The sequence below is a fragment of the Catharus ustulatus genome, chromosome 4, assembly GCF_009819885.2.
Source record: "Catharus ustulatus isolate bCatUst1 chromosome 4, bCatUst1.pri.v2, whole genome shotgun sequence".
Taxonomy (NCBI): domain Eukaryota; kingdom Metazoa; phylum Chordata; class Aves; order Passeriformes; family Turdidae; genus Catharus; species Catharus ustulatus.
This window is the reverse complement of record NC_046224.1, coordinates 8,067,248-8,090,952: the sequence shown is the minus strand read 5'-3', so window position 1 is coordinate 8,090,952 and position 23,705 is coordinate 8,067,248. Positions and strand designations below refer to the sequence as shown.

General features: G+C 44.3%; 1 protein-coding gene across 1 annotated transcript in view; it reads right to left on the bottom strand.

Annotated features, from left to right (window-relative positions):
- Nucleotides 1-23,705, bottom strand: part of ELAPOR2 (endosome-lysosome associated apoptosis and autophagy regulator family member 2) — a 92,559-nt gene that overhangs the window by 24,322 nt on the left and 44,532 nt on the right. Inside the window, exons 2-5 of the mRNA XM_033058605.1 lie at nt 19,936-20,056; nt 5,177-5,372; nt 4,347-4,494; nt 1,750-1,836 (exon numbers count right to left, since the gene is read on the bottom strand). Of these exons, the coding sequence (XP_032914496.1) occupies nt 1,750-1,836; nt 4,347-4,494; nt 5,177-5,372; nt 19,936-20,056 (552 nt within the window). The remainder of the gene's footprint in view (nt 1-1,749; nt 1,837-4,346; nt 4,495-5,176; nt 5,373-19,935; nt 20,057-23,705) is intronic.

Here is a 23,705-nt window from a genome sequence, read left to right as displayed (position 1 = left end):
TGCAGAGCACAACCTGATTTCTGACTGCCCTGACCCACTTGTTTTCATGGTGTGGTTCAGCAAGTGGCTGCACACCCCTGTGGAAGGTGGGTTGGTGGCATCATGGCTGAGGTAAGGGACAGTAAAAAAGCAGGAAAACTCCTCCAGCAGCAGTTTTGGTGCCCTCTGCCTTCAACTCACTTGTGTAACTACAGTTATCACTCTCATCACTAAAAGCAGCAGGTTCACCAAGCCCCTGCCTGGCCAATAAAGCTGTTCCATATCTACTAGCCCAGTACAAGATGTTTACTGCCAGCAGCAGGATACTGCCCTGAAAGTGCTACATTTTCACACAAAAAGAGGGATAAACTTTGCCAGCATAAGGGTCCAGGATAATGTGATTTACAGCAGTGTTGTATAGGCCTGGCAGAATCACAGTTTTTGTTCACTCAGGATAAAGAGTTGGAAAATTTAGCCAAGTGGAAGTACAGTACATTGTACCTCCCACACCCAAACAGCTCCTACCCACAGGGGCAGAGGAGAGCTGAGCTACCATGTGTAACTGGGACCATACTGAAACACCAGGTTGTGTGAGGTGAGGTACCCAACACCAGTTCCAGTGCAGCAGGACTCACCTGCTGAGAGCAGAGACTGCACCAAAACTGTGCACACAGAGACACCTTGACAGGATTTGCAGCGCAGAAAAGCCCTTCAGGACAGCCAGAATCATCATCTCACCTAGCTCATATGTCTACCTTTCAGCCAGCCATCCCAAAAGCTTTCACAGACAGTGAGAGCACATCCCATATGATGAGCTCAGATGGCACCATCTCCCATGCAGACTGCCTACATCCCTCAGCTCACCCAGGTCAATGCCCTGGCCTTGGATCTACCTCTCAGCTCATGCCACTCATCCCTCCTCAGGCACCTTTCCAACCTCCCAGTGCAACCTGCACTGGTTTTCACCCTGAGCTAACAGGCACTCCAACCAGAGCTGGCTCAGGAATACAGTTTCTCCTCCAGGAGGATAAGCAGGCCATGGAAAACAGAGATTATGCTGCTGCCTATGCCCACAAAAGCCTTTTCTCCTGGCATAATGTCACCTGTGCTGGGCCTTTGCTGAGATGGCTCTGGGGACAAGGGTGTGATGGTACAGGGGAAGCCAGCTCAGCTGATGAGCTGGTCTGCACACGATCCATCCACAGAGCACACTCAGCCAGCCAAAGGGCTCCTACCCCAACGTGGACAGGATCACATCCGTGCTGCAGGAGCCACCCTGGTGCTGCCAGCTGGATTTTCACACAAACCCCCATGGAGCAGAAGCTGGGTGCAGTCCAGCTCTTCTGCACACCCTTGAGACTAAAATGCCCATCCTGCTTGTCTCTGCATACACACCCCACTCCCACTGCTCTGCCAAGACACAGAGAATAATCTCGTGTTCTCATGAGCAAACAACTGTTGTACAAGATTTCAATTACAATCACACAAAGTGATTGTGGCATGCAGATTAGCATAAATCTATTTAACCTCATAAAATACTTGATTCAAAGCCCAGGGAAATCAATACAAAGTCTTGTATCTATATAATTTCCTCTGGGATCTCCATGACTCTCCATCAGCTCCTTAGGGAGCTCCATGACTTTTCCCCTCAGTACTAGGAAAGCTCAGCTTCTTCAAATGCATTCACAACAGCTAGCCCATCTAGACAGAGGAAATTAAAGGAAATTAATGGAAAAAAAAACTTCATAAAGGAATTTTTCATACACTTACAGAATGAGAGCCCCATTCCCCATTGTCTGTGAGCTTCACCCATTTGTTTGCCGTGGACTCCATTTCTTTGCACTGGTCATTTTGTATCTGTTAATAAAAACACAAGATCAGTGACTACAATCAGGTGCATCTCTCTGTCAGCATAATGACTTCTGGGAATTATAAAGATTCAGCTCTGTTCCTCTTATCTACATATTTAGACAGCTGCCTTACTTGTGGCAAAATAAGTCCCCAACTTTCAACATCTGCTACAGCTTAGCTCCACTGGCCCCCTCTGACACAGATATTAGAAAAAGAGCAGGATGAGATCCCAGACTTGTCCTCACACTATATGGTCAGACAAGGATGCTGAGCATCTTGTCTTGCTGCTTCCTCTTTCTCCTGAGCCTATCAAGACATAATTGTCTAAAATCCAGAGGCTTCTAACTCATAGGGGAAGGAGCAGTGGATGGGCCAACGCTGGAAGATAAAGTGTTTTCTCTACAGCCAAATGTGCTTTTTCTTTGGCCTGCTGCCACCTGACCTAGGGATCAGAGTAATGCTATCAAGGGAGAGAAAACATGCCATGGAGAGTGTGTCCTGGCAGAAGTGTGAGGCTGGCTGTCCCGTGCCCAGGTCCAGCACAGCTCAGAAGCATTTCCTTACAGCAGGGTGTGGTGCACTTCTTTCTTCTTATACCTGACTTCTCAGATGAAAAATTATGAAGTCCCTTTGAGGCACGAGATCACCTACTCAGCTTTTACTGCACCAGGGAGAAAGGCCACTTCAACACTTTCAGACACTTGACCTGGAGTCAAGGATCTTCCTTAAAGCTGCTCCATGCCAAGTCTGAAATAAGTTGTGCAACCCCACATCCTCCAATGCATCTGTACACTAAATTCTCATCTAGACCAACTGCTCTGAGGAAAAGAGGTGCAAAGAGACACCAGTGTAGAAGGCAGATCCCTAATTATCTTGTGCAACCTGAGCACAGCACCCTTGTGTCTTGGTTCCCATCTGCAATGTTCTTACCTAGAGCCTTTTCTCATCAGGTGTAAAGGCTTCAATACATAAATAGAACAAAGGAAGGGAAGATCAAACACCTCACCATTTCCCAGTAAACTGCCACTGCTACTGAAATGCTACTGTCCAGAGCTGAAGTGTCATTGTTAAATATATTTAAGCACAAAGGCATGCTGGAGGGGGAAAAAAATGACTTTTATAGGAGCATTAAATATGGTTTCCCTGAAATACTGAGGCTGACTAGGAATTTATGGGCATTTCTATAAAGAACTGCAGCACTCATTGCTTCTTGAACAGGGAATGATAAATTCAGAGAAGGCAAGTGAGTGGGATATGGACAAAAGCAATAATCAAGAAGCCATTTTCAAAGCCAGTGCCCAGAGAAACAATATATTTGCTCTATTGCAGGAGCAGATCTGCCAGTCAGTCAAGCAACTGGATCTGGGATTCATAATCCTGGCACATTCACCTGACAGCAGAAAGCATGGTTGCTGTTTTCTTCCCATGGAGAAGGCAGGATAGGCTAATACAAAACAGAAATGGCTAAATAGCATTGCCTGCATGGTCTGTTATCAAAGTGCAATAGAATCCATCACACTGATGTAGCACCATGCAGGTGCCTCCGACAGGTCATTTTTATCTTCCTTTCCCAGCACTACTAAGGATAAAAATACTTTACACTTTTTCCCAAACTTCAAGAAACATTAACCAGCTAAGACTTCTCACTGCTGTGAGGTGTCATGAGCTGTATTTTCTGATGAAAAACAGAGCTTGTCAGATACAGGGGCCATAACAGAGGAGACTGAAAATTTCCAGTCATCTCCCTCTCTGAGTCACTCTCCCCTTTTTTTCTATCCCAAATGGCAGGTACAACACCCAAGGAGAGTGGAACCTTCCAAAGCACCTCAGTAATGTGGGACATTCACACCCCACTGCAAATCCTGGTGCTGGGGACTCTCCAGCCCACTGGACAGCAACCAGTCCATCCAGGTGGGCAGGGCAGGGTTGCCTTCCCCATTCTGGTGCTCAGCACTTTGAGCACACCAGGCTGCTCCCATGTCAGAGCTAATGGTCCCCAGCCCCTCCATTTCACAGCACAGACACATGCTCAGAGACATATTCCTACTGAAAGTCACCTGAATCTCTCCTGATTTTCTTTTCATCCTAATTACTAAATTACTAGGACACAGATTGACCTAAAACTAAAGGTTTCCACATACTACTGCCTTGGAAAAAGTCTTTTTAAGTGTCAAATCCCTTCAAAGACATCTCCAGTCAGACACCCCTAAATGGGAGCATATAACACAAATATCTGTCTTGCAAAAGGCTGGACTAACTGGGGCAGTCATGACCCTTAATGGAAAAATCCCAGTGCATGGCAGACAGAATCAGTTCAGACTGAGTTTTGAAGATCCAATAAATGCCACAAGACAGTACAAGTAACAGAAAGAGAAGCAGACTTTTTTATCCTGTTCAGCAATAACAAGGTATGGGCATGCAGGGAACTTAAAAGGGGGGAAAACTGCTGCTAATGATCTTTATCTGGGTTGAATTCTTACAATATAAGGTTGGATTCACCATATAAAAGGCCTTACAAAAAATTCAAAGAAGATGTTGTTGTCAATATACTGGTATTCAAAGAAGACAGAGCCGGATTTCTTCAGGTGCACAGCGTAGATGAGAGAAACTGTACAATCATCCCTGTTTGACTCTATGTAATTCCCTCGAGGCGTCCATGAAGAGCTGATGAACATAAACAAAACAAGCCTCAACTGAGATCACAGATACTGAGAAGACTTTTTGTGCACTACTCTACAAAAACATATTACATAATAAAGACCCCAAAATCCCACAAGAGCTAACTACAGTGAATTTTTTAATTTATTACAGGATCTCCATTTATTTTTCAGATACAGTAAACACAATAATTTTAATTTATATCTATTTTATATGTTATGTGAATAATATAAACTATAATACTTTTCATTAAAACTGCATGGGAAAGGATATGGTGCAAAAAATTTAGGTCTCAGCCTACATAAGAAAGGTTTATTATCCACAGGTTCAATATACCTTCAATTACACTCAGAAACAGCCTTCTGCAAGCACCACAGGTCTCTAAATAGGCTGTAAAAGGATCTTTTAGCCACATTTATTACACCATGACCCTGGAGCTTTCCAGCTACAAATAAGAGCAGCTCCAGGCTGGTCTTAAACTCGCTGGCTGCTTATGAGCCCAAGGAGACCAAGCTGACAGCAAAGGGATGGAACTACAGATTTCACCTCCCAGCCACTCTTGTTTGCCATTGGCAGAGCTGGCTATCCTCTGCAGAGCTCAGATGAGTCATGGAGCAGCTTTGTGCTGCTGAGCTGTCTCAGGTTTACCCACAGCTGCCCAGCCCAGGTGCAAACAGAACTCTCTTACTTGTTGCAGCTGTCGGCTCTGCCCTCAGACGAGCCGACCGCCGTGTCCATGAAAGTCGCCACGTTGGAGAATCCCGCTGGCAGCTCATCCCACTCGTCAAACTTGATCCCACTGCCCAGTGAGTAGGTCCCCTCTGCACATTTGCTGCACACCTGGTTCTTCATCTCCAGGTACTCACCAGAGGCACAGGAGAAAGCTGGGGAGACAATAATTTACAACATAGGAATGGATTCATCAAGCCCTATTCATTTCCATTTTGGTTTTTAGTTTGCTTTTTTATTTTTGCCACTTAATCAATGAAGCTTGAAGTGCCACTAAAGGGAACCAAACAGAATGTCCCAGTCCCAGCAACACAACAGCAGAACTACCAACATCAGCAGCAAAATTGAGATGTTCCCCTGGGTTTTCACTGACGTGGCAGCACTGAAACCAGACCCCAGTGACAGCTCCTGATTTGCAGCTCACCTCCATTGGCAAAAGATTTTTAGAAACAAAATCTCTATTGACAGATTGTGTCCAAAAGCAATTTGTGAAAATGAGGATTTATAATAGAGCTCTCCTCACCCTTGCTCACCCAACTGTTACACCTTGAACTCAATTAAAACCACTGGTACTTGAGAGCCAGAACAGACTTTTCTCACTCACCTAAGCTAAGAAGGGCATACAGCAGCAGGCTGACAGTAATATAACCCTACAAACCTTGGCTGAGAGAACTAGACCTAATCCAAAGGTCTCTCTGTGTTCCTCCTCACATGAGCTACCTACAAGCCTCAAACATCTTTCCTGATAGACTGTGTGGTCTTGGAAAAGGTCACCCACAGGTTTGTGACTAGGAGATGAGGATCTTTGATTAGGGTGACATTAACATGCTGAGAAAATAACCACTGGTTGTCAGCAAAGACAGTATTCAAAATATGTGTAATTAAGGGAAGTACAATTAGAAGGTATATTCACAAAGTGGGTTCTTTTCTGATGTCTCTAAAATTATTTCCTCCTGCTGCTTGTCCCCCTGCTCACATCTCTGCCTGCTCAGGGAAGATTATTCCCATTATAAAACAGGAACCTGGGCAGTAGCTGAAGGCCTGTATACCCCATGCCTGTGTTAAAATCATAACTCCTGCCTGGACACTCGTTTTCAATGGCAGCCCATCCCACTTTCCTTCAGCCCCATGCTGCATCATGAGACTGAACATCCTCAATGGAAAACAAATGAGAACTTTCTGCAGCCCATAGTACTTCCTACAACATTTGCAGATTTTTAAACTTAACTACACCAGTCAAGCCAAAGCAGGATCCAGAGCAATGCTCACAACTCACATCCCAAGAAATTATGGGATTTTCTTCTTTTTCACACATGCCATGTTGCACAGTGACAGATATCTCATACACTCTCCTTGACAGACATTAACTCACTAGCCTGAGAAACTGCAGGATGACACCAGGCTGGCAGCCAAAATGGTGAAACTGGCCCAAAACAATGATGCCAGCTGAAGTCCCAGAAAATGTGGTTCCACAGATGTGCCAGTGTTTATCTAAACTGCAGAAAAACTTGTTTTATTGTAAGCACTTTGATTAACTCATGGCTGCAGAACACCAATCTCCATCTGAATCCAACTAACACAGGCTCCCATTTCTGTACCAGTGCCAGCAGGATTTCTTTCTGTAATTGTGCATTGATGCATCCCACTGATGAAAGCAGATAAAAGGTCCATTTTGATAGAATGATCTGCCAAAGGGGCATTTTTCCTTCTTGGTCATATCAGCATACTCTGAATTTGAAGCAGTGGCCTTCAAGCCAACAGATTTCTAACCCTGTTGCTCACTGGTGATGGACCAAGAAGGAAAGTGGGCAGAGAGGGGTGTTGGGGTGGGAATAAACAAGGAAGTCCTGCCACGATGGATTTATGTGAAAGACAGACAAAAAATCCACCCTCAGTGTGGGCAAGTGGTTCACTGTAAGCAGTGGCACATGGGGTAGAGCTGACCCCACCTGACTCTGTGAGCTCAGCTCCAGCCATAGGATCTCCCAGCACTGGGGTGGGAACAGCTCTTCAGAGACTTGGACAAAAGCAGTGAACGTGTCCCTGTGTGTCTGAGCTGTGGCCACACAGTTTTTCACCTTAAATATATAAAGTTGTCCTGACTCACTGCTTTGGCGTGATTAATAAATCTTGCTTTATTTTTATCTTTTGAAGGGTGCAGAGAGAAGCTATCAGGAAGGGAAGCAGAAAATTAAGCTCTCTCATGATACCTTTGAATTCTTTAACAGTTACAACTTTTTTTTTTTTTTAAGAAAACTAAATAGCAAGAAATTGAGAGTACTGCTTAACCATTCCACAGTCATGAAATTCAACTAAGGAGTCAACTCACTGCCATAATGAAGATGCTGAGGGCAGCAGAGTCTCCTCTTCCACCACAGTGAGGTTGAGCAGAGATTATTACTTTAACTGAACTAATCTATTTTAACCCTTTGCAAACTGATCATTTGAGAGAAATAAAAGGGTACAAGAGATCAGGTCAGCTGCCATGCAGGACATGTCATCATCTCTCACCTTCCAGGAAATAGGTGAGCCTTTATCTTCTTTAGGTGGGGAATTACCCTCTTTCTTTCTAAGAACTGTATTTCAAAGGCAGCAGCATTTCCCATCAAAACACATCCCCCAGCAGGCAAACTGGCTCTGAGCATGCCAGCTGCTTGCCAGGTTCAATTTGGGGCTGAATGTGGCTAATGGCAGCATGAACCACTTTCAGCACTGGAACAGATGCAACATTTGGTTTCGCTCCAGCTGGAGGAGGGTGGGGAGGAAACACAGTGTGTGGTGAGCATGGAGATGGTGTCCTCCCCTGGAGTCCCACAGCTTGGTCTTTCATCAAGGGGGAGACCAAAAGCCAGGCCAAACCTTCTTTAATCTAATTGCATCAGTTCAGGATTTCCTCCCAGCTGGAGACAGAGAGGTCAGAGTCACTTGTGGAGAGACAGGGCACAGACAGGTGACCCATCCAGGGCATCCCAGGGGCTTCTCCTCCCCTGTGGCTGCCCCACATCAAGACATAGCTGAGTGATGTGGAGCAGCACTTCCCAGCAGACACAGAAGCAGCTGGCATTACTGCAGCTGTGTTTGTGAGGGTGACACACATGGGATTCTGCCAACAAGAAGGGCTGCATCTCAGCATGGGAAGTTAAGGAGTGATGCAAAGTTTTAGGAAAATAAATTCTGTATTTTAGGTGTGTGCTCTGATTCATCCTCCACTAAACCCTCCCTCTTACTTCAGAATCCAGAAGACAATTTAGTAAATATTAGAGGAAGACTTTGTGAACACCCCTGACCCCAGAGTCCATTTGTTTAGGCATTTGATACTTAATTTTCGGAGAAACCATCTCTGCTGAATAATTGGACATCACTGTTTCCTGTCCCTCTCTGACTGCAAACTTTACTATTACATCTTTCAAACATCAGTTTGGGTGCTACACACCAACTTACACAGAGCAACACACATTGTGAAGACTGATTGTGAGAAAACTGAAATGCATGAAAAGATTTCATTACTTGCCCCCACCCTGGGCATTTTTAAACCTGAAAAAACATTTCCAGAGGCAGTTAGGAACAGCATGACACACTGTGGGGCTGGATACACTGCTGACTTTGGAGCTGATACAATTATTGCTGATTCGCAGCTGCAGCTTTCCTAAATAACTACAGAATGAGAAAAAATATTGTTATTTGTACAGGTGACTAGTCATTCTCACAAAAAGCTGTAAATTACTGTTTAACTAGCCATTGCCACAGGCAGCCACACACATTCATACACACATGCAGTGAAGCTGACAGCATGTAGACTTAATAAAGATTGACATGAGATGCAGTAATAACAGGCACCAGTGTGTAACTCTTTTCATTTCATTCTTTAAAACAATTACAAGTCACTTCATAAAGGTGACAGAATGGATGCCATAGGGTTGCTAATACAGTTAGCTCAGTTTTGCATGTCACTCTGATGAAGAAAGGTAGTGCTGCACAACACCAGCAGGGCACATCTTAAAGGGATTAAGAACTGCCTGAGTAACAGATCTCAGATGGGGCTGTGATAGGAAACCTTGAGCAGGAGGAACGGGGCAGTTCTGCCTGCCCAGGACTGAGTCTGATGACTGCCCACATTTTTCTCAACAATCTGCAAAGAGCAAAAAGAAAAGGAATGCTACCAAGATTGGCAGAGGAGAAGCTGTTGCCAAGCCTGAGCCCAGGCAAAGTCAGTGTGCTTCAGCAGAGTCAAAAACAGGCTGCTGAGGGCAAGGAGTGCCAGCCCTGCCTGCAGAGGGCTGAAATGGATCCCAGAGAGCAGCAGCCGAGGATGGGAGCAGACCCACCATTCATCAAGAGCTTCCACTGTCAAGGCACCCAAAAAAGGCACTAGTGAGAGCTGGATAAATTTAGAGGTGGAGGTAGAGATATGCAGGATGAAATGGGAATTACAGGGATATAATACTGCACATAGATGTGATTGGGCATTTTTATGAGGTCAGTACAAAACAAAAGGACTTCAAATAATTTTAAAATTAGAGGTAATGTCTTACAGTGAGAGATCTGAAGTGTTTCATCTGTTTAGTTTATCACAAGAAGATCGAGAGTCAACTTGATTAATATATAAGCATCCCCAGGGGGAGAAAACACAAGATCCTGCTACACTCTTTAATCAAGCAGAGAAATGCATAAGAGCTGCCTTCTGGAAGCTGAACCCAAACAAACTCAAATTGGAAATAACGCACAGATTTTTAATAGGAGGAATGACTGACTGCTGGAACAGTCTGTCATGGCATGTGATGGACCCTTTGTCTCTCAAGTGTTTGTGCCATAACTGGATACCATATGGAAGAAAAGCTCATGCCAAATACCCATTATCAGCCCCACCATCAGCCTAGCTGGGTGTATTTTAATGGTCTGTGAGGTCAGGCTAGCAAATCTAATTAAACCCCCTACTCTTAAACTCTGTGAGTCAAGATCAGTGGTGTCCTGCCTCCCTCCCAGGACACACCATGGGGACTGGGGCAGGAGCTCTGCCCACGGTGTAACCACTTGCAAGGAATGCTTGCAATACATCACTTGGCAGATCAGATTGCACTTTATAATCACTATTCAGACATGGAAACAGCTCCCCAGAGGGCAAAACAGACCATAAACAAGCTTGTCTCATTTGCCCTTTGACTCCAAGTCTCCAGGGTCACATTCTGTCTTTTAGCACAGCCATGACCCTCCTGGTGATTTTGGTGGACTAGGATCAATATTTCTCTTCTACTAACTGACCATAACATTCCCACATTGCTTAACTGTCTGATGCTGGGGATCAGGACAGGATTATCATGAACAAAGATTGACAGAGTAGATCCTCACATGTATTTGACTACTCAGCTTCTCCTGAGGTGTGGAGTGTTTTCTCATGTCAAGTATCTTTTAGATAGTACCACACTATGAGAGAGACCACAATATTTGAGATTTCACCAGAAGATTAACCAAAGCTGTCTCAATACCCTGCATCCTCCAACACCCAACTGCAATGTATTCAATTGCTTTCCTCCCTTATGCACCCCTGGCCACTCAGCCTTACCTCTTTCCTAGTGCAGCTTCCCATCCCACACCACTTGGACCCACTATTTCTACCTCCACCACTCTTCTCAGCAGACTTTCCTCCAGACATTTTTTACTTAACAATTCCTAAAACTATCTCAGGTCTTCTGGTAATATATTCTTTTGCCACTGAACATGTGCACATTGATGTGTATTCTTCTGTGTCTCCCTGGCTCTCAATAATTAGGATTAAAAAAAAAAAAAAAAAAAAAAAAAAAAAAAAAAAAAAAAAAGATAGGGGACTGGATTTTACCAGGTTGTAACAACATTAGAAGGGGACAGCAACTGAGCAATTCTACACAAACCAATGAAAACACAAAGCAAAAATAATCTCTAACCCTGGTTTTCCATCTCTCTCCTCTCCACTCCTGTGTTGCTCATCCAAAGCCCCACCACCTGGGATCAGGTGAGATGCTGCCATCTCCTGCAGGCAGAGTCAGGGCTGAATTGTCTCAGCCTCCCATGGGCAGAGGAGGAAATATGAGGTTGGCAGCATCAGGCAGCTGTGTCTCTGCACAGCTGCTGTTTTCAGCAGACACATGCCACAAGCCTGCAGGGGAAGTTGCGGCCAAAGAGAAGCACATGGAGGCTGTTCAGTGATACCCTGGGGCATCAGGGGCCACACAACATGGAACCAAGGACCAACCAAAACACAGAATGAGGAGAGAAAAAAAGAGGAAGACAAAGGATGAGAGGAAATCATTGCTTTATTATTGATGTTTCCTATAATCTTGCCAGCTTCAGAATGTCTTCTGTGAATAATTTATACGAGGCTTCTCCAATAGACTGTGAATAATTGATGTTCATTTTCTTCAGTCATTATTTCCCAATGTGTTACCAGGAACTAGACTGAATCTTAATTAAAAAAAAAAAAAAGGTCTGTCTGGGCTGTTTAGGTTTGAAATGTGGTCATACTGAAACCTGATATAACTTGGGGAAGAGTACCTTCTATGGAAGACCTTTGTATTTCATAGAAATACATAATTTTATCTTTTTATCCAAAATATAATGAAATAGAGCAAAGCTTTTTTCAGTTCACCTCTTTTCCCCAGCTGGCCTGGAACATAGGACATTTCTATTATCATTTTATTGCATCATTTGGACACTGTAAGGGATGGATTTGGAATGGAAATAATCTATTCATGGCAGTGTGGTGCAGAGAGCAGGAGGCAGTGATCACTAAGAGGTTAGGAAGCACATTTGCTACCAGGGTTTCAACAGCCATCCCAGTGGAGATGGCAGGAAACAGATCTGGAGGTGAGTGAGCAGCTCTCCAGCCCCTCCTGACTCCATCAGGCATATTTCGATTGCTCATCAACCAAAGAGGCACCAGTGCTATTTGATGTTCTCTGCACACACACAAACACACACACAGTCCTTGTCTCTCATCCCTCTACCAAGCCATAACAAATCTCAAGGTCTTGCCAGCTGTTTCCCTATTGAAAGAGAAATTAGCAACTCAGAGGAACTTCTTTATAACTATTTTAATTACATTGTGTACACAAACAAGGTGAAGAATTCATCAAAAGACACCAGGGCCAACCTTTCCCTTCAATTCAGTACACACATCAACATGCAGTTCCCAGTAACTCTTCTCCAGAGAAGAGAATTAACTCTGAGGGCCCAGTGCAAACTCTTCACCTTTTTAACTATTTACCTATTTTATTTTGAATCTGTGTTTCAAAAAGCCAACAATGTGACTTGTTCTGCAAAGACAATGGCTTGCTCATGCACAGAGTAAAAATTCTGGAAAAAATACTTGTAAAGCTGGAGTGTCTCTCAGGGTATCAATCCACATGGAAATGCCATGAAGTCTAGCCTCAAGCTTCAGCCCAGGTGAGAAACCTGATACCATCAGTAAGACTCACATACCTGACTGGAGTTAGGAACACGAATTAGCAGGGATGCTCTAAGAGGAACAGGAATAAACATCTGCTCGAGTGCTTTGCTAAATCACAGCCTTTTAGTAGCAGCTCTCAAACTGTGCTGTGCACACCCCTGCTAGCTGAACAGCTCTGCTCCATGGCAGCCCTGCATTAATGTGTGTGCACACAAAATTTGCAGATGCCCACTGGCTTCAGGGGATTTAGGAGCAGGCCCCCCGTTCTTACCTGCTTGGGATATCGAACTTTACCAAACACTGAGAGAACATCAAACTCAAACCCCTCATTTAAGTTTTCTGTTATGAAAACAAAATGCTAAAACTCTTGCTGATCACTTAAATTGCCCTAAAGTGATATAAAGTGCATTAAAAAGGTCATTTTGCCTAATTGAGTCTGCAATTAGCAGGAAGATCCATATCTCCCCCTGTGGTATCCTGGGAGCAGATTACACAAGTTAGAATACACAAACACAGCTCAGTAGCAATAAATCAGGTGAAATTTTGCTCTCAGACTCCACTAGAGCCCATTGTAATTGAGGACATTCTATTTTCTGAAGTCGGTGGAGCTTTTCACATTTCTCATTTGGTGCAGGCTCACATAACTCACTTCAAAACTGAAGCACATTTCTGATTTCAAAGAAGTTGCTCCCACTTCAGTGGCACCAGGTAAAGGTGCAGAGCCACAGCACCACAGAATCATTAAGGTTGGAAAGAACCTCTAAAAGCATCAAGTCCAGCTATTAACCCAACACTGCCAACTCCAGCACTAAACCATGTCCCCAGGTGCCACATCTACATGGATTTTCAACACTTGCAGGGATGGTGATTCCACCACCTCCCTGGGCATCCTGTTCCAATAATTTGATCAATTTCTTCTATATGATCAACATATATTTTTGTCTCTTTTCTTAAGAAGTCTTCCTGATTACAGCTGGCTTTTTGATGCTGACTATAATAATGACTCTCTCAGCACATTTTCCTCTGGAACACAGCACACCCAACTCCTTTAAAATGCTCTATTATTTCCACTATAGTTTCTTTATTATGCACACAGCACTACAAAATGAGCAGGTATTTATGAGATAAGGTACAACCTATTCTTGCCTAGGACAGTAAAAATAACTAATATTCTGTGGAATAAGATAGTCAATATTTTAAAATAATATGAGGTCAAAATGTGAACTGTTTAATATTTTTTTGGGCAAAAATTCTGCTGAGATGAGAATATCTGTGGGAGGGAGGGAGGCAGGAAGGCAGGCAGGCAGGCAGGGAAGGAAGGAAGGAAGGAAGGAAGGAAGGAAGGAAGGAAGGAAGGAAGGAAGGAAGGAAGGAAGGAAGGAAGGAAGGAAGGAAGGAAGGAAGGAAGGAAGGAAGGAAGGAAGGAAGGAAGGAAGGAAGGAAGGAAGGAAGGAAGGAAGGAAGGAAGGAAGGAAGGAAGGAAGGAAGGAAGGAAGGAAGGAAGGAAGGAAGGAAGGAAGGAAGGAAGGAAGGAAGGAAGGAAGGAAGGAAGGAAGGAAGGAAGGAAGGAAGGAAGGAAGGAAGGAAGGAAGGAAGGAAGGAAGGAAGGCAGGCTCCAAATCTCCAAATTCAGACTCTGGAATGTAAAACATGCAGCATATGGCCAGGCTGGCAGAAGAGCCTGGCAGTGGCCACAGAAACAGACTGCAGTGCAGTGTCAGCAGCAGCACCATGCCAAGTGCTGCTCCCACTGCCAAATCCCAAAAAGTCCCCATTGGACACTGCCTACAGCCCCACACCAGACAAAGGGCTCCCAGAGATCCCAGCCATAAGGAGGTGCAGGCAAGGGCTTAGCCCTAAAGCAAACTGCTCCCTTGGACTGCCGTCAATATTTTCCATTTAAAAAGCCAAGCAAGTGCCCTGATGGCAGTGATCCTTATCAGCTAAACTCCCTTCCTGCTATCAGACTCATGAAGGAATCAGAGGGAGATCTGTGGTAATTAAAAATGAAGGAGATCAAACTGGTAAAGCCCATTCCCAGCTGTCAGGAGTGATTCAGAGGTCTGGATTCTGCTGAAGGAGGCTCTCTGTCTGCCACCCCCACATCCATGTATGTACCCAACCTCCAGAACAGTACTGGGGAGATGCCCAGAGGGGATATCTTAAATGGGAAGCAGAGGAGAGCCAGAGTAGCTCTAGGAGTAATAAATATTACCTTTCCCTAGCCAAAATCCTTCTGGACTTTTAATGCATCTCTTCACAGGAGCTCTTGCAAGCATGATGTGGCAGCATCCAAAACGTGACTCAGCTCTGAACAAGCACAAACCCGAGAGGGGTGTCCAGGCAGAGTGGTGTGGCCATGCCATGGCCTGTCCAGCCCCACAGGGTGATCACTGAGGTGTGACACCATGCTGATGGAAAAACACAGGCTGCAGGGTCTGAAAGTGGTGCTGACTGCAGCCCCATAGAGCAAGGAGAACAGAAGAAAACAGAGGGGAGTGAAATACAGAGCAGGTCTGCTTGTCCCAGTGCCTTGCAACTGCAGAGCTGCTACTGCAGCTTCCCTCTCATATCTGGGTCACTGCTTAGCAGGACCTCCTACAGCACCACAAAATCTCTCATGTGAGCCTCCTTCTTCCTTCCCAACTACCTCCTACATGGGAGAGATGTGGAGGGCAGGAGGGTGGCAGGGGGGGAAGGTGGATCTTTGTGCTGCTCTGTGCTCATGGAAAGAAAAAAGCATTAAAATCTTTTCTCTAGTAACCAGGTCATAAAGCAGTCAAAATATGACAGCCCTTTCTACTGTGCATCTCATGACTGTTTCTCAGAGGACAGTCTTCTCTGCAGGTAAGCTTTGCTGATTAAGTTTCTGAAGTCTCAAAAGCAGGGTAGAATCCTGGCAGGTTTCAGAGCCTAGAGCAGTTTCAGGAAATGTTGAGGCTGTGCTCAGCAGGACACTGTCAGCTGTGATTTGCAGGTCACTGTGTGCTTCAAAATGCAGCAGAGGACAGAGATATCCAACCTAGTTTTAAATGGTTTCATTCAAATGAAAAGCAGTAAAACACAAGATCCTGGAAACGAGCACATCTCAAGACAGAGACTGAGCTCTGGTGCCACAGTTCAATTGCTCCAGATATGGGAAGCACCTGAGCTAACACATTTTTAGCAACTTAAAGTGTCTTTCCACTCCACTGGAGGCCACAGTCTAGACGTATTTACAGAGCAGGAGACATTTAACATATTGTTATTCTGTCTTTCAAATTTCTAGTTCAGGCACAGATTAAAGAGAGCAACTGCTGAGCATTTGGAAGAAGGAGAGGTTGGCACAGTATTCTCAGGATTCAAAATTAATGACAGCCTGCACATCACTTCTCTATTCAGGGATCAGAAAAGATCAGTGGCAGATATTCTCAAGTGGCAGCATTTCTGAGTAGATGAAAACAACTGCAAACATTGTCAAGTCAGCAGTGATGGCAGATGTGTTCCAAAAAACCTCACTTTCTCATGCATATTCCCTCATACCACTGTGTCCACTGAGGGCTATACCCACCCCAAGGAGACAATAAAAAAAAAAGCCCTAAGAGCTCGTGCTGCTTTACAAGTGCAGCCCTCTCTTAAAAGCAGTTGGCCACAGGGTATCGCAGGACTAACAGATGCTGAACAAAACTTCTGAAGATAACAGACCTCTGGAGGGAGGAAATTGGAAGCTGGAAATTGTCCTACCCAGAGTGATTTTACTGTAGGCCCTGATTCTGCAGGTTGAAGAACCAAAGAGACCCAAGGGGACTCCAGGATTCCACCAAGTGCCAAAGCAAGCCCCAGTTCATATGTCCTGGCATAGGGTAAGACCTGAGAGATGTAGGAGAATTTGAACAAATTTGTAGAATGTCCAGAAATGTCACCTCAGAGGATGTGGCATAGTTCTGGCATTTCTTGATAGACCAGCACCAGGCCCAAGAGAAAAGGAAGGCGTATCTCAATTAATGAGAGGTGTGTGCAAACCCTGGCCAAGCCTGCAGCACAAATCTCACTGCACACAATCCACTGAGAACATGAGTTACAGAAGCTCAGATACAAAACCTTTTGTTCTCCTTAGGCTGCAGAAATTAATGCTTTTAGTGTAAGATGTCCTTTGTACAGCTGCTGTATTGTCAGATGAGACAGAAGCCACCAGCTCAGAGAATGTGACAAGACATTAAGGAGATTTCAGTCAGCATTTTCAGCACAACTCATCATCAACAACAGACCCCATGTGCAAACTCTAGAGATTTTTAGGGCAGTCATTTTGCAAAGGCTGCCTCTCCCAGTTTATCCCACCCACTGGAGAATGGACTGTCAGCCAAACTCTACACTGGTTAAAATATTTTACAGTAAAAACCACTATGTTAACCAAGCTGAATGTGAAAGCTCCCTACCCATTCCTACAGTGACTGACTGCTGTTGGCAGATTCATATTTTCAGGCTGAAAGACTGGTTGTTCTTTAAGCAAAAGGTGAAAGACTAAGAGATGAGAAAGCCTAAAATTATTTTTGCCATCAGAACATGGCCAGACAGCCCCTGAAGCCAGTTAATTTACTACAGACATTAAAAAAAACCACAAAAGATAGAACTCCAAGAGCCCAGGGAGATGAGACCTGAGGGGTTCAGTAAAAAAGTCAAATATCTGATTGCTTCTCAAACCAGCTGAATTGCCATGGGATTTAACAGCAACACTGCAAGAAGGAGATGAGTTTTCCAGTGTATCTAACAGAATCCTGTATTTTGGTGTATAATATCAGAGCCCATCTACTGGGAAAAGTTTTCACCTTGTCTAGCAGGGGCCAGATATTGAGAAGCCAGATTCATCTCTTGTTATAAACCAGCTGAATTCTCATTGGAATTGATTTAAGACCAGAAACAGGCACAAACAACACAAGATGAAGAGGGAAGTGAAGCATTTGTCGAAATCTGTAGCAGAAAGTTGAGGATAGTGTAATGCTGCTGGACTTACACCATTTATCACTAGACTTAAGAAGAAATAATGTATGTCAGAAAAAAGGAGTTATAACTATGTCCTCCAGGGTAGTACACCAAAAGTGGTTGTGCAGCAGAAGATATAAAACTATCTGCTCCTTTATAGTGCAGGCAGCAAAAAGTGATGGGTTTGGAGTGTAACAAGGGAGATTCAACAGCAGAAAAATCTTTAACAGGAGGGAAAATGAAAAGAACTAAATAAATGAGCAAATATCTGGAGAGCTTCTGGGCTCTTCATCACAAGAGGTGCCTGAAAACAGTCCAGCCAAACACCAGCCATGAATGACAGTCATTTCCACTACAGCTATTTGGGCTGAAGGATGAATTATGGGATCACCTGAGGTGCTTCTCAGGTCTATATTTCTGTAATTGAAAAAGCTCATCCTAAGGATGTACAGAGATTCCACATTTAAAACCTTGGAAACTAAATCCAAATACCAGGAACGACACATTCTCAAATGATGCTTGCAAGCAGTCAGAAACCTTCCAGTGATCAACACTGCTACAGAAAACATTTATGTACCTCACACTGGAACATAAAGAAATGAAAATAAACTTTTAGAGGAAGAGAGTCAGAAGTGAGTAAGTCTGACAGCTGGTGCAATAGAACTGAAAAGATGTTGCCATTGTTCATCCTGTTTGTCAGATACAATAATTTATACCCCCTGGTACAAATTACTGCAAGGATCTTTTGTGGAGAGAATTGGTAGAGCAAGGAAGTTTGATGGGAAAGAGCATTCAGACTGGGAAGCTACAAAACAGTGAGGGATGTGTTTGCAGAGCAGCAGTTCATTTATATCCCCAGATGCAAAGTGTTTCAACATTAAAAAAATGCAGAACCAAGTGATATGAAAACACTTCAAGCTGTTAAAAAAATACATAAATAAATAAAATGCAGGAGCTTCATCATAAAAATAACTCAGGCAAATAAGACATTTACCATTCCTTATGCATTCAGCTCATGAATTAGCTAACTAATGAAAGTAATGAGGATGTGGACACTATACAAATATACAGTAATTTCACGATTATAAGCCGCACTGAGTATAAGCCGCATCTCCGGGTGCCAGCAACTTTTCATTCTTCGTCCATGCATAAACCGCACCTGATTATAAGCTGCACATTACAATACAGAGTGTGATAAAAGGTATCTGTTCTATCTCCATCTGTTGAGGGTGGGGGCAGTGATCCTTATCTCAATGGCAGATATTCTGCTAATGGGCCATCCATTGAAACCAGGCAGGGCATTGTTCTTTACCTTTTCACAACCCATCCTTCCTCCAGCCAGTCATTTTCTGCTCATGGCCATTGAGTCCCACTGTGGGACTGATAAAATTACTGCATCCCATTGGAAGTTGCTCCAGCCAGGGGGAAGAGCCCAGCATTTCTTACCAAGATAAAAACAGGGGTTTTGGGACACTAAGGGAGCCCCTTTCTCCACTGGACTCCAGAGGAAAACCGGATTTCTCCACATCACCACTGGACCTCCAGAGGGAAACTGCACCTTGTACAGGAGCACTGCTTCAACTGAGCCACATCTGTCACTGCAGGAGGATGCAGCCACCATGGGATGGGACTGCTGCCAACACCCTGCCTGACGGGTGTCAGGTTGTACTCTGACTTTGTCAGGGTTTGGGGTTTGTTTCTTTGTAGTGCTGTATTTCTATTTTAATTTCCCTAGTAAAGAACTGTTATTCCTAATTCCCATATCTTTGCCTGAAAGCCCCTTGGTTTCAAAATTATAATTTGGAGGGAGGGGGTTTACATTCTCCATTTCAAAGAGAAGTTCCTGCCTTTCTCAGCAGACACCTGTCCTCCAAACTAAAACAGCAACTTCTCCTTCTTTGTCCATATATAAGCCGCACCTGATTATAAGCCGCACTTTGGGTTCGGACCAAAATTTTAGTCAAAATGGTGTGGCTTGTAATCGTGAAATTACTGTAGTTTGACCATTGCTGGTCACCATTTAGGCCAATTCAGCTATAAATGAACTGGAGAGTTGCAGAACTGGAGAGCACAAGACAGGCAACCACATCACTCCAGGGGGTGCTGTCATGGATGTGCCTCATCTGTGAATCAGCATAAAGGGCACCGGTAGCAAAGACTTCCAGGGATGCACTGCAAAGACAATCCCTGCTCCACATCCCCAGGAGACAGAAGGTTGGGCTGGAGGGAAGGACAGCTCAGGGAAACTCAGGACATCAGGGACAGACCTAGGAAGCCCTACAAACGTCAACAGCAGAAAAAGCCAGTAGGAGTCTGTAGAAGGAAAGGTCACCACGTACTGCATTCCTTCCCTCTGACGGGGTCAGGCAGTCCGGAGCACTCCACCGCCGGGTTGGGGACCGCCACCCTCCATCTGGAGCCACTGCTGTCACACTCCGTGTACTCAAAGTGGTAATCTGTCTGCAAGCAATTACAAAGAGTTTCAGTTTCATCATAACATTTGCATATTAAGCTCATTAATCAAGACTGGGATTAGCAAGCTCAGTTGTAATTAGACCAGAGAGGAAGTAGCTGGCGTGGAGCATACTGTGCAGCTTTGATGAGTGCCGTGTATCATCACAGAGCAAGCACAGCTCTCATCAGATGCTGTGCAGCACAAATGCTGGGGCAGAAGGTGGGATTTGCAAAAGCACTTGATAGACAGGACGCAGATTCCACTAGAATTTTTTTCCCAGTCTCTTAGAGCAGGATTCAGCAAAAATTTCTGTCCATCACAGTATCTGATCTACAGTGGTGTTGTGGGTTGGCGAGGTTTAGAAATTTTTTCCCATTATTATGTTAAGCTAGCCGGGATGGCTCTCCTATTAGCCGTTAAGAGCTGGAGACCAAGGACTACTTGAAGCAATGATGGCCCATTAGGGAAAGGTGGAGTCCTGCTTTTGTCTTCGGCAAGTAAGAGGACACTGGGGGTAGGAGAACTACACAGCTCGCCGGCCGAACTGGAGGAGAGAGGTTCCGTTTCTCCTGTTGGGATCAGGCTTCTTGGATTTGGACTGCTAAAGTTTTCTGCTTCCTCTGAACAACTGGGAACTGGGACGCCCACGGTGAGCAGAGTTTCCTTCCTCTCACCCTTTTCTTCCACCTGGGGTGGTGAGGCCACCTGGCCCCCTCCCCTGCCCCTGCAGCAGCCGCGACTAAGAAGCCGCCCGCCCTGGTCCATCGGAGAGTCATCGGTGACTGACAAAGGGATTGGGACTGAATTCCATTCTGTTCTGTCACTGTTTTTTTTCTTTCGTATAGCTGATGCTGTTTTTGTTTGTCTTATAAATATTTCAGTAAAGAACTGTTATTCCCAACCTATACCTTTTTAGTGCCTGCGAGTTCCTGAATTCCCTTTTCCTGGCAATACTGTCCCTTTAAACCGGGACAAGTGGACAACAAGGCTTCCTCTTTGGTCAGTGGAGCAAACCATACACAGGGCACAAGCCATCCCATGATGGGCTGGATGTGTAAGATGGATGGAGTGATTCCTTCTGCAAGTGCCTTTCCCTCTTTATCCCCTTCAGAGGAATCCCAGGCAAATTAGGGCAGATAAACCCAGTATTGAGATATCTCTGAAAATCTCATCCAGCATCAGCTCTGAGGAGTTCCTCAAGGCAGAATGATGGTGTGAGGGGAAAGTGAGACTCCATGAAAAACAGTAAGAAACTACCTAGCATTAGCTAGGAAAGAATATTAGCTATTTGTCTTATTAATAGTATTGATTCAGATCCCACCAAAAAAAATCTAGACTCACACTTAATTACATTTTTAGTTTTGTGTTTATAGCTCTGTTCTCAACTTCATAGCCTAGAAGTTTATGATTAAAATAAAACTCAGCAACATCTCATTTTTAAACCAGTTTGGTTGGAGTTGGCAGAAATGGTGAATAACCTTCTTCAGAGGGAACAGACCCATGTTCAAATGAGATGCCCTGGCAAGCTCCATAAGATGGTTCCATATGGGCAGAGCCACCTCCAGCTCCCTCTGCAGTTAATCAAGGTTGAACATTGGTCATGCCCTGTTTTAGACACCTGTTGCAGAGGGGACAAGGAGATAACACATCCTAGAAACTGTTCTTTCTCCCCACTGGCTACAGAGGGAAACTAGCCACTTAATTTAGATGGAGCCTTCTCCATTTTCTCAGGGGAACACCACCTCCAGCACTGCACATCCCCTCCTGGCCCATAGAAGCACCACCAAAAAGCATGGTACCAAGGAAAATTTAGCCACAGGCTCGATGTTGAAGCTTTGGGGCAGCCTGGTGTGGTGATCCATGAAGTCTGGTGGGCTCCTTTCCCTTTATCTGTGTTCCCCAGGCAGGACTGGCCATGAGCCAAGCAGGGAAGGCAGTGGCTGTGTCTGCAGCCCAAGGCACAAGCACAAGAGCTGTTCAGCTGGTGCAGCTCACTCTCACCACAGCAAACCCCACCCAAGAGGCAGCAGAAATCTTTCCTGCCATGGCTGCAGACATCAGCCCTAATTCCACCACCCTAGGAGGAGCTGCTCTGTGCACACAGGGATTACTTTGGGGGAATCTTCTGTTCCCTCCCTCGCAGCTGCCATTGTACATGGAGCAGGAGAAGGGGATCAGGTGGATAAGAGCTGATCCATGCTGGCTCTGATATAGATTAGCTAATTCCTGCAAATATTCAGCTGACTCACACGGAGAAGACCTGCAATTCTCCTCATTTGCTTGCAGAAAAACAAATAATACTGAGTTTAATACTTCTCCTACTGTTACCATAGCTCTCCAGAGATATTCAGATGTTAATAAAGTTCTACCTAAACATCATTAAAGCCCTTGCTATTTTGCATCCAGGTGCAAATAATAATCTGATTTCTCTGGAATGAATATTTTAATGGCTGAATAATTATTTTTCTAACTCAATGAATGGTTTGGAAACCTAATTCACAGCACAGTGGAAAGGAAAACTATTTGTCTCAAAAAAACCAAACCCAGATCAACAAATATGATATAACACAGTGCCAACTCTACAAATATACTCAATTATAATATGGATTTTCCCCCTTTCATCTCATTATGCAATCTTTGAGGCATACTTTAAAAAAATAATCCTGATTCATTTCTGTATGAAATCTGTCTATAAGGCAACCAAAATTCACAAATGTAATAGATTCATCTCCTAGTTCATATGACATAAGAAAAAACATCTATTAAATTAAATATGCAAGACTGGCATGAAGCAAAGAAAAAGATATTGAAGTGCTCTGACTCTGACTTACTTTCAGATCCATTTTCTATATAATATCAGATTTTTAAAATTACAGTTTGGTGTCAACAATCCAGGTTGCTCTCATAGCCACCCTCTCAAAGCCTACTTCAGTTGAGCCAGCAATGCAATCCCTCTGCAGCCAAAGCAGGTCCCAAAAGTGGGGCAGCTGTGAGGGACACATCATGCAGGGCAGAAACATCCCCTCTAATGGCTGGATAACTGTCAGGGATTCAAAATTCAGGACACTAACAAAAAATATAAAGAATAAAAGGCTTCTGCTCTCCTTCCATGTTCAGGTAGATGAGTCAAGTTTCCATCCCTCCATGGAAAGCTCTCCAGCTTTAACCAGTCAGGTGAGCTTTCTGGGGAGATGGACCCAACGTGTCATTCCCTCTGATCACCCCATCCCTGTGTGCAGCTGTGTCCACAGAGGAGTCACAAGACTCAAAAAGTTTGTACAGCACAACAAGAGTTCTGTGTGGTCTCTTTCCATTACTTTTCCCTGTACTGTGCTCAGTTCCCTTGTGAAAGAGTGGTTGGGGTGGAGTTTTTTGTCCATTTGTTTTCTATCTGACTTTCAACTCAGCTTTGTCTGAAAACACCTCTATGGACATGGCTGTTTATCTGATAGGAGGACTCTTCAAATTTACTTTTGCCTTTGGGCACACACACATGCATAGCTCCAAAAATCTCTGCCAGCTACCAATGCTACTCCCTTGGAATCAGATAAACACAGAGTCACAGAATGGTCTGGGTTGGAATGCTAAAGATCATCTAGTTCCAACTTCCCTGCAAAGAATCTGCAAGAAATATCCACCCAGAGAACCTGTAAA